The 12,024-nt window shown below is 43.1% G+C and overlaps 1 protein-coding gene across 2 annotated transcripts in view; it reads left to right on the top strand.

Annotated features, from left to right (window-relative positions):
• The window catches only part of ELK3 (ETS transcription factor ELK3), a 62,829-nt gene extending 51,151 nt beyond the window's left edge, over positions 1–11,678 (top strand). For both annotated transcript variants that reach the window (XM_077831994.1, XM_077832003.1), the window contains 2 exons: positions 5,291–5,413; positions 9,872–11,678. In XM_077831994.1, coding sequence (XP_077688120.1) covers positions 5,291–5,413; positions 9,872–9,970 — 222 coding nt within the window. In that variant the 3' untranslated portion in view covers positions 9,971–11,678. The remainder of the gene's footprint in view (positions 1–5,290; positions 5,414–9,871) is intronic.
• The last annotated feature ends 346 nt before the right edge of the window (positions 11,679–12,024 follow it).

Here is a 12,024-nt window from a genome sequence, read left to right as displayed (position 1 = left end):
AATTCCTTAACTTCTGGTCTCTCTCTGTCTAGTCTTTACTGTACCATTAGCTGTGGTGTCTAAGCAACATAATGTGTGCTCGTGCACATGCAAAGACAGATGTGACAGTAAACAGTTTGAACAAAGCATGGATTCACCAAGGGAAGGTCATGCCTGACTAATCTAATCGCCTTTTATGATGAGATTACTGGTTCTGTGGATGAAGGGAAAGCAGTGGATGTATTGTTTCTTGACTTTAGCAAAGCTTTTGACACGGTCTCCCACAGTATTCTTGTCAGCAAGTTAAGGAAGTATGGGCTGGATGAATGCACTATAAGGTGGGTAGAAAGCTGGCTAGATTGTCGGGCTCAACGGGTAGTGATCAATGGCTCCATGTCTAGTTGGCAGCCGGTATCAAGTGGAGTGCCCCAAGGGTCGGTCCTGGGGCCGGTTTTGTTCAATATCTTCATAAATGATCTGGAGGATGGTGTGGATTGCACTCTCAGCAAATTTGCGGACGATACTAAACTGGAAGGAGTGGTAGATACGCTGGAGGGGAGGGATAGGATACAGAAGGACCTAGACAAATTGGAGGATTGGGCCAAAAGAAATCTGATGAGGTTCAATAAGGATAAGTGCAGGGTCCTGCACTTAGGATGGAAGAATCCAGTGCACCGCTACAGACTAGGGACCGAATGGCTAGGCAGCAGTTCTGCGGAAAAGGACCTAGGGGTGACAGTGGACGAGAAGCTGGATATGAGTCAGCAATGTGCCCTTGTTGCCAAGAAGGCCAATGGCATTTTGGGATGTATAAGTAGGGGCATAGCAAGCAGATCGAGGGACGTGATCGTTCCCCTCTATTCGACATTGGTGAGGCCTCATCTGGAGTACTGTGTCCAGTTTTGGGCCCCACACTACAAGAAGGATGTGGATAAATTGGAGAGAGTCCAGCGAAGGGCAACAAAAATGATTAGGGGTCTAGAACACATGACTTATGAGGAGAGGCTGAGGGAGCTGGGATTGTTTAGCCTGCAGAAGAGAAGAATGAGGGGGGATTTGATAGCTGCTTTCAACTACCTGAAAGGGGGTTCCAAAGAGGATGGCTCTAGACTGTTCTCAATGGTAGCAGATGACAGAACGAGGAGTAATGGTCTCAAGTTGCAGTGGGGGAGGTTTAGATTGGATATTAGGAAAAACTTTTTCACTAAGAGGGTGGTGAAACACTGGAATGCGTTACCTAGGGAGGTGGTAGAATCTCCTTCCTTAGAGGTTTTTAAGGTCAGGCTTGACAAAGCCCTGGCTGGGATCATTTAACTGGGAATTGGTCCTGCTTCGAGCAGGGGGTTGGACTAGATGACCTTCAGGGGTCCCTTCCAACCCTGATATTCTATGATTCTATGATTCTAACTCAAATGAGACCCTTTATGGGGGCAAAGTGTATACCCTTGGCCATAGGGGAGGCGAATAGAGAGCAGGAGCTCAGCCACAACAGTATGAGACACGTAGGATTATGTGAGTTGACTGACTGGGGGGACATTAATTCCCTCCAAGGAGTCATGAGATTCTTCTCCTTCCCCCAAAGGTTTTAAATACAGACAGCCCCCCATTCAGCAAAACATTTTCCTGTTCAGCAAAGTGCAGGCTCAATTTTAAGCATGTGCTCATGTTCCATTAAAGTCAATGAGATTAAGCACGTGCTTAAATCTGTTTCTGAAAAGGGGTGATTTGCTAATATGGGCCCTGGGGTTTGAGAAAGATTAGCTCAGGTATTTCAAACCCTTGTGTTCAAAGCTTATCACAGCACTTGTGTCACTTTCTTATTCGGAATTCTAGAAGTTATTTTGGATACAGAATGGCGCGTGTGATTTTAGACTCTTTTTCTTTAAACGCAGAAATTTGCTTGCCAGATGCTTTTTTATTGTGTCCAGCCTGCAATTCCACTTTGAAAACACTATGAGAAAACTCACAGCTCTGTACCCGAGTCATGACCCTGCAAATAACAATCTGTGAGCACAGAAAATCCACAGATTCTTAGTTCTATGGATTTAGATTCTTAGCATAGAATTAGTTGCATTCTCTGGAGCCTTAGCTGTCACTCTGGTTGTAAACCCACCCTTCACTGCAGAAACCAATACAATGCCACTTTGTTAAGCCTTCTTTCAAACAGAGTGAAAGAGAAGCGCCAGTTAGGGGAGTGAGCTTCAAAGCCTAGCTGTGGATCATTTGACTCCAAACACTATTGGGTTAATAGTCCAAAAGATCTAGCCAGGGCGAGTAACTGTTAGTCTACAAAAAAACAAACATTATTCTGACAGAGCTTAGAGTTTTACATTTATAGGCAGTGTCTAAAATGAGGTATGCGTGGTATTGTAACACTGTGATACTGATATGCATCAAATCATGTGGCTCTGATTTGAATCTTCTTAAACAAACCTGAATGGCAATAAAATCACTTTGAAAAGGAGATCATTTTATAGCATGGGATATTAAATTACTGTTCTGAAAGGAAAGGAGTACTTGTGGCACCTTAGAGACTAACGAATTTATTTGAGCATGAGCTTTCGTGAGCTACAGCTCACTTCATCAGATGCATACCGTGGAAACTGCAGCAGACTCTATATATACACAGAGAATATGAAACAATACCTCCTCCCACCCCACTGTCCTGCTGGTAATAGCTTATCTAAAAGCCATTTCCAGCACAAATCCAGGTTTTCTCACCCTCCACTCCCCCACACAAATTCACTCTCCTGCTGGTGATAGCCCATCCAAAGTGACAACTCTTTACACAATGTGCATGATAATGAAGTTAGGCCATTTCCTGCACAAATCCAGGTTCTCTCACTCCCTCACCCCCCTCCAAAAACCCACCCCCATACACACACAAACTCACTCTCCTGCTGGTAATAGCTCATTCAAACTGGCCACTCTCCAAGTTTAAATCCAAGTTAAACCAGAACATCGGGGGGGGGGGTAGGAAAAAACAAGAGGAAATAGGCTACCTTGCATAATGACTTAGCCACTCCCAGTCTCTATTTAAGCCTAAATTAATAGTATCCAATTTGCAAATGAATTCCAATTCAGCAGTTTCTCGCTGGAGTCTGGATTTGAAGTTTTTTTGTTTTAAGATAGCGACCTTCATGTCTGTGATTGCGTGACCAGAGAGATTGAAGTGTTCTCCGACTGGTTTATGAATGTTATAATTCTTGACATCTGATTTGTGTCCATTTATTCTTTTACGTAGAGACTGTCCAGTTTGACCAATGTACATGGCAGAGGGGCATTGCTGGCACATGATGGCATAAATCACATTGGTGGATGTGCAGGTGAACGAGCCTCTGATAGTGTGGCTGATGTTATTAGGCCCTGTGATGGTGTCCCCTGAATAGATATGTGGGCACAATTGGCAACGGGCTTTGTTGCAAGGATAAGTTCCTGAGTTAGTGGTTCTGTTGTGTGGTATGTGGTTGTTGGTGAGTATTTGCTTCAGGTTGCGGGGCTGTCTGTAGGCAAGGACTGGCCTGTCTCCCAAGATTTGTGAGAGTGTTGGGTCATCCTTTAGGATAGGTTGTAGATCCTTAATAATGCGTTGGAGGGGTTTTAGTTGGGGGCTGAAGGTGACGGCTAATGGCGTTCTGTTATTTTCTTTGTTAGGCCTGTCCTGTAGTAGGTAACTTCTGGGAACTCTTCTGGCTCTATCAATCTGTTTCTTTACTTCCGCAGGTGGGTATTGTAGTTGTAAGAAACCTTGACAGAGATCTTGTAGGTGTTTGTCTCTGTCTGAGGGGTTGGAGCAAATGCGGTTGTATCGCAGAGCTTGGCTGTAGACGATGGATCGTGTGGTGTGGTCAGGGTGAAAGCTGGAGGCATGCAGGTAGGAATAGCGGTCAGTAGGTTTCCGGTATAGGGTGGTGTTTATGTGACCATTGTTTATTAGCACTGTAGTGTCCAGGAAGTGGATCTCTTGTGTGGACTGGACCAGGCCTAACAAAGAAAATAACAGAACGCCACTAGCCGTCACCTTCAGCCCCCAACTAAAACCCCTCCAACGCATTATTAAGGATCTACAACCTATCCTAAAGGATGACCCAACACTCTCACAAATCTTGGGAGACAGGCCAGTCCTTGCCTACAGACAGCCCCGCAACCTGAAGCAAATACTCACCAACAACCACATACCACACAACAGAACCACTAACCCAGGAACTTATCCTTGCAACAAAGCCCGTTGCCAATTGTGCCCACATATCTATTCAGGGGACACCATCACAGGGCCTAATAACATCAGCCACATTATCAGAGGCTCGTTCACCTGCACATCCACCAATGTGATTTATGCCATCATGTGCCAGCAATGCCCCTCTGCCATGTACATTGGTCAAACTGGACAGTCTCTACGTAAAAGAATAAATGGACACAAATCAGATGTCAAGAATTATAACATTCATAAACCAGTCGGAGAACACTTCAATCTCTCTGGTCACGCAATCACAGACATGAAGGTCGCTATCTTAAAACAAAAAAACTTCAAATCCAGACTCCAGCGAGAAACTGCTGAATTGGAATTCATTTGCAAATTGGATACTATTAATTTAGGCTTAAATAGAGACTGGGAGTGGCTAAGTCATTATGCAAGGTAGCCTATTTCCTCTTGTTTTTTCCTACCCCCCCCCCCCCCGATGTTCTGGTTTAACTTGGATTTAAACTTGGAGAGTGGCCAGTTTGAATGAGCTATTACCAGCAGGAGAGTGAGTTTGTGTGTGTATGGGGGTGGGTTTTTGGAGGGGGGTGAGGGAGTGAGAGAACCTGGATTTGTGCAGGAAATGGCCTAACTTCATTATCATGCACATTGTGTAAAGAGTTGTCACTTTGGATGGGCTATCACCAGCAGGAGAGTGAATTTGTGTGGGGGGGTGGAGGGTGAGAAAACCTGGATTTGTGCTGGAAATGGCTTTTAGATAAGCTATTACCAGCAGGACAGTGGGGTGGGAGGAGGTATTGTTTCATATTCTCTGTGTATATATACAGTCTGCTGCAGTTTCCACGGTATGCATCTGATGAAGTGAGCTGTAGCTCACGAAAGCTCATGCTCAAATAAATTCGTTAGTCTCTAAGGTGCCACAAGTACTCCTTTTCTTTTTGCGAATACAGACTAACACGGCTGTTACTCTGAAACCTGTTCTGAAAGGGTCAGTAGATTGTGGGGGAGGAGGGGACCTCAGAACTGTTGCAAAATGTTGATGGAGCTGTAACAGTCCAGCCTATATTGTCTTCTGCCTCAAGGCACACATTTGGTATTTTTGTCTTCCAGACCCCAAATGGATTACTGTTGACCCCAAGTCCACTGCTGTCTAGCATTCACTTTTGGAGCAGCCTTAGTCCTGTAGCTCCTTTGAGTCCTGCCAGGCTGCAAGGACCAAACACCTTGTTCCAGGTAGGTTTTTCTTGTGGACACATTTCATTTCTAACGGTGGCTTTCTTTGATGCACGTACTGATGTTACCCTGCTGTCTTTTCAGTATGTGCACCAAAAAAAGCCACCGAAGGAGACTGCAGAGTAAAGAGACTGCCTTGCAGCTGTTGAAGGTGGGAGGGAAAGCAATGGAAAAGGCTTTGGAAAAATCATGGAAACCAAGGCCTAGCCTTGTACAGAAGGTAGTAATTGATCCTTCTGTTATGTGAAGGTGCCTGTCACTGAGGAGTTGTGGGTAATGCATGGGCCTTTTACTCAGGAGATCTGGGCTCAGTTCCCAGCTCTGCTACAGATTTCATGTGTGTCCTTGGACAAGTCACTTAATCCCTCTTTGCCAGAGTTTCTCATCTGTGAAATGGGGATAACAGCACTTCTCTGCAGCATAGGGTGTTGTGAGAATAAATGTTCGAGAGCAAATTGGATTGCATAGTGAAGAGCACCACACAAAACCCAGTAAAGACATGAATAAATCACTGTGGAATATAAGCCATCCAAAGCCCCAGTGTCCATCCAGAAATTGGAAAGAGGATGGGGCTATCAGCTCCTCCACACTCCGGCCAACTGGAGCTGTTGCCAATCAGCTGATTCAATAGGGCACAGGAAAAAAAATACGTATCAGCTAATTGGCAGGAAGAAAGCTGGTGAGTCATAGAGCAGCTAAAGAATGCAAGGAAAAGCCCTGGAATGAAATCCCACAAGTGCCGGGGCAGACCAGCACTGACACAGTGTGTGGAAGTTGGGGAACAAAGACACCCCAGCCCCCGAACTCAGATGCTGGCGGAAGGGCGGCCATATTATACAGCAGAGTCACAAGGGCTGGGAGTGATATGACCGCAAATACTCCAGCTCCACACTGGGGTTACAGGCACTCCTTTCAGCTATAATGTGACTTTACGTACAACAGTTCTAGGGCTCTTTGTTTCACCTCATATAAACTCATTTATTCGTATTGTGCTATTATTTTGCACACGATTGGAGACGTCCAGACATTTGAGATGGATGCCTCCAAGACTTGTCCTGTAATGAGACTGCACGTGCATCGAACAACCTACAGTGACAACTGGAAGTGAAAGTGGATTTGGCTCTGTCACATCTGATGGACCCAAAAGGCCTTATCTGAATAATACATGGTTCAGAAAAAAGGCCAAGGTGACAAATCTGTAATGCATAAAGTTTTATTTTACAAACCAAATAGGAAGTGGCAACAGCAGCTGAAATGGAACTAACCCACCGAGTTGGAGTTTTCTTCCCTACAAAAACAGACTTAGCCAAGACAGGGTCACTTGGGGATCTCCTGTCTCACGCACCTGCACATGTAAAACTCTCCCCTGCTACATGTGTCCCTGCAAGGGCAAACCCACCCTTCAGAATTCTAGTGAACAAATCTAGGAGTCAAGAAAAAAAGAGCTGGCTGCATGCCCTAAGGAAAAGGTGGTCTCATGCAGACACGTTTCTGTTCCCGTTGAGGGTTAACTGAACATTCATTGCTTGCTGAAACAGGAAGCGGAAACCCTGAAAGCAGTGGGGGCTGAGGGTAATACATCCTAAAGCTAATTGACTCTCTCTTTCCTTTTCTGGGCCCTTGACTTTAACAGAAGCAGGACTAGACCCCAGTTTCTTTTTTCCAGGTGCGTAGCATCTTCCATAGTAGAGAACAGGCAGGACTTGGCTATAATTAATTAATATTGCCACAGCGCCCAGAGGCCTCAATCAGGATGGGTCCCAGTTGTACTGTGTGTTGTACAAACACACAAGAAAGAACAGTCTCTGCCCTAAAGAGCTAAGGGGATTTTTTGTTACTGAGGCTACTGTACACAGACAGATCTGGTAGTTCTCGCTGACTAACAGCCCATACTGGGTCACCTCACAGGCCCTCCTTAGGTATGTCTACCACGCCCGCAGCAGCTAGCCTCCCTGCCTGGGTTGACAAACTTGGGCTTGTGGGGCTTTCACTAGCATCCTAAAAACAGCTGTGTAGAGAGTGTTTTGAAAGTGTGGCTTGGGCTGGAGCTTGAGCTCTGAAGCTGAGGCGGGAGAGTGGACTTCAAAGGGCTTCTACAGACCCAGGTTGGGAGGCTTGCTGCCGTAGGCTGTGTAGACATACCCCTTAAGAGCTGGACTGGATTAGGTGGTAACAGGATGGAGTGCTGACTACACCGTGTTGGGTGAAAAGGGAGAAAAGAGGAGGATCTTAGCATTCTTGTTAGACCCCTGCTTCTTCCAGTGTTAACGTACCGTGGCTTTGGAACAGGACAGTCATCCTAGCAGAAGGCTGTTGGATACCGAGGCAGAGAGTGGCACTCCATGTTGAGCAAGAGCGATCAGCACACGCCTCTTCCTGGATGAAGTGCTCTTTATATTTTGTTCTGAAACTAAGCGGCCATTAAGTGCCTCACTAGAACAACACTGGAATACATACACAGCTAAAGCAACTCCCACATCCCAGTGTGTGGGGAGAGAATTGTGCCCATTCAGCCTTGGAGAAAATGAAAAGAGCCACTGAAATCTGCAGTTAATTTTGCCTCATTCAGTTTACCTCCATAATTTGGCCTAATTGGAAGATCTTCCTGTGGAAATAATACTAGAATGTAATTAAACTCACTTTAGATTTTCATCATTAGTTTGAAAGTTACCACATAACTGGGGCAACGAGAGACTTGTACATAACTGGGTTTTATCCTAAAATAAAGCCCCAAGGGAACGCAACCAAACTGCATTGAAATCTCAGCTGCTCAGTGATCCCAGTTAAACTATTTTATTCTCTTGGCTTTGATTATTTATTATCTGTACTACAGTAGCACTGAGAACTCAATCAAGGATCAGGGCCCCATTGTGCAAGGCACTGTACAAACAAGTGAAAAAAGACAGGCTTTGCCCCAGAGAGCTCTCCATCTAAGTCTCCATCTCATCCATAAAACACAACAGGTGGAAGAATTGGACAAAAGGGTAGGGGGATGAGGTTACAGTAAAAACAGCACTTTTCCCATAATAATCAGTAGTCTCAGCACCTCACCTGCCTAGTGAGTCTGCCAATCATAATACAAACCATCTCTCTTTTGTTAGTCTTAGAAACCACACGAAGGACATTTTAGGTTACATATCCCTCTTGAAGAGCATACAGTATAAAAACAAGAAACTGGAGGGTTCTTTCCTGTAATCAGTTGAAATCAAACAGGTAAAAGATTTTCCAGGGGCCTGATGGTGATTCTTGTGGCTGGCTGGCTGGCGGATATAAAAAAAGCCTGCAGGAAACAAGCCAGCACTGACACTTGATACAGCCTTCAGCATGGTGCACTGACCCTTACTGCCCAAGGCTGGTCACATGGAGTGGTGCTTTTCAAATTTCAAACTGAGTGATAAAAAGTAAAATCTTTAGCTAAAACCTGGAGCTAGCAGTAGAACACAGTGGCAATGAGGATTGCGCTCTCTCTGTCCTGTAAGGATATTAGAGTATATATTATTTACACACCCACCCCATTTTGGTGTAGCTGTTCAGTTTTAACAAAGTGGCAGTTTTGGACTAGGTCATTCAGTATTTTGGGCCCAATCCTTTAACGTGCAGCAACCTCAACGCCTGTTGAAATCAATGCGTGTTGAGGGTGCTCAGCACTCCCATTTAAGTAACGCCTCATAGAATCAGGACCAAGTCTGGTGATAAAATAGTCTAATATAATCCTTAGCACATTTTAAAAAACTAATTCTGAGCTTATAATGTAACAGGCTTATCTTACTTTCCTACCTAGCTCCCTCGCTAGTTTTAGATCTTAAATACCAGTCAATACACATTAAGTGCAAATAAGCTGCAATCAGGGTGCAAGGGTGTACAACCAGTATACTGGTGTATTAGCTTAGTTAATATTCTTTGCACAGCACTTTGAAAATGTGACGTGCTTAATACTTATATCCCTTAGCCACATGACAAAGGGTCCCTTGTAGAGAGCTGACAGATTCTACTGAATACACATACACTTTTTCAACATAATTTTGAAGGCTTATATATTCCCCCCCAGACACACACACGAAACTGTATCCTGAGTTTAGTTTCATTTTTGCAAGAATCTTCATTCCGTATCTCTTTCAGACACCTTAAAAACACAGAGGTGTTAATTAATGTCTTGTAAGATTACAGAACATTCTTCCTTTATGCATAACGATCAACAAATCTTTCATCATACTGCTCAATTTTGTGAGCTGATGACAGTTGTCTTGTAGCATTAGCTAGCTATATTTTCTTGTACATTTAAGAAAAAGAATATCCTTTCATTAATACATTTTACTCATTATTATTTGAATCAAAGCTTGTCATTTAGGAACTACAGCCTTTGAAAGGAAAATCATCTGGGTTCAGTTGCTGGGGCTGAGTGCATATGCAGTAATCTTTTGAGATAATGAATGAATTTTACCTTTTGTCCTCTTGCAGTTTCCAACTCTGCTAAATGGTCACATACCAGTACCAATCCCCAGTTTGGATGGGGCCTCTTCTCCTGTACTGCTTTCTCCAAATGCTCAGAAATCCTGATGATGTCTTATCACGTTAAGGACTCATTAACTGATTTTAATACATTCATTCCCATGGGTTAGTTTTTCCTGTGTCATGAGAAGGACATTGTGAAACCCTCCATTTCTTTGGTTTGCACTTTTCATTACATGGATCTACTTTTATGTTAGCATTTTTAAACTGTGTTTTTATATATATAAAAATCTGTTTTGCATTAAGTGAATTATAATTTTGTTTATCATAGCTCTCAAGTGTTGAACACTGTTGTTGATGAAGTACTTTTCTTAATGGATTTCAACAATGTATCTAATAAGGATGTGAAGCTTTTTTTATCCCTTTTTTCTGCATATTATGCATTGTGCTTGTGTAAAGTATAACCGGCTGTGCCTTCTTTTGCATAATGTTATGCAAATGATTTATATATTTTCTAGTATTAAGATAAAGGTTGAAAGACATAACTAGTATTGAACAGCCCTATGGTAGTATTTCAGTATTTTTTCCACAGATAGGCCATAATGATGCAGTGTATTCATGTAACTTTGTATTAAGTGCTTCCAAATTGTATAAAAAATAGCTGTATGATTTTTCTTTGCTGAATTGAAAGAACATAATAAATGTTATGTCCAGGAAATGCATTTAAGAATAACTAAGCCATAGCTAGACAGATGCTGATGCCCACTTTCCTCTCTGGTGTAACTCCATTGACTTTAACAGTGTTACACCAGGGAGGGATTGGGTCCTAAACATTCATAAAATGTTTTAATGGCATTTTGTAAACATGTCTGCAGAGAAAGAGGACTCACTCAATACCTATTATTTTCATAAATTGCTAATGAATTGTTGGAATAACAGCTGAAAAGATCCATCATGTACTCTCCATCCTCCTGGCTGATGCAGCATTGTTCCCTCTATTGGTTTTCCAACTGCTTTGTCCAGTTGTTACAAATGCCTTTCACTGCTTCCCTTGGAAGAATATTTCAGCTACTTAGCTATCAGAATATGAGGCTTTCTCCAAAGCTGCAGAATTTGTAGAACTTTAAATTAACACCTTGTGCTTGTAAAGAGACCTACCGTATTCATGGGATTGTATACGTGGAAACATCAAGTATTTGAGAATTGTGGATTCAGAAGTGATACTGCATCACTATCTGTATACAACCTAACGATTCATGTATTAAGCACGCACTCTAGCTTGAGGTGGTGGCTTAGTCATCTCAAAGTGTCAGGTTAGAAATACCTAGACTGCGTGGCACCACAGATTCCAATCTTGGCAGGGTTGACACAAACCTTCTGTCTTTTAAGATAGATAAATTGAGTTGAGTGCGGTATCCTGTGTGGATCTTATTATACTTGTAAGAAGCACACAGGATCTTCATAGGGAAGAAGGCAGCAGGATACATTTATTGAGAATACAACAGTTAGAATATGCTTTTCAATCTCACACACACACACACTCCTGCCAGTTGGTGTTTATAGTTACCAGTCCAGAGTCTGGATCAATCTAGTGGCCAGCCAGACTGGTCACAGAGGGGAGTAGGGCTCTGTTGGTCGCGATCTGATGCTCCTGGAGTGTGGCAAGACGAACCCAAAGTCCCATGGCCAAGCACCCTGTGCTTATAGTCTTTTTTCTCTATTGAAGTCTATGGATTTTGCTGTATCAGTTTGTGACTGGTTACATCTTAATTGGCGTATCTTTTGATGTAAACATTCCAATACACCTCCGAGAGGGTTATCCTGTCCTGGTTCTGATTTAATCAATTGTCCTGTCTTGAGAGGTGCCAGCCTTCACCTCAAGGTTGTCAATTTGCCCTTCCTTCATTATGGATGCGCATTGATGATTTTCTGGTGTCGTTAAGTCTCTTTACTCCTTTTTCCTTGACCATCTGGCTATAACAATGGCGTTCACACCTTATCTCTTCCTGATGCATACATTCCTCATTCACACAAACAGTCTTTTTACAGAGACCTTTGAGAATACAAACAGTGTCAGTTTACTTTGAATCTCCTTAACACAGACACAATACAAGATCCTGTCTTTTACTTACTAAACCTTAAAACAAAGAAATGTATATTTA

The sequence above is a fragment of the Eretmochelys imbricata genome, chromosome 1 (genome assembly GCF_965152235.1).
Source record: "Eretmochelys imbricata isolate rEreImb1 chromosome 1, rEreImb1.hap1, whole genome shotgun sequence".
In the NCBI taxonomy this organism is placed as follows: domain Eukaryota; kingdom Metazoa; phylum Chordata; order Testudines; family Cheloniidae; genus Eretmochelys; species Eretmochelys imbricata.
The sequence above is the reverse complement of the archived record's forward strand: the minus strand, read 5'-3'. Positions and strand labels throughout refer to the sequence as shown.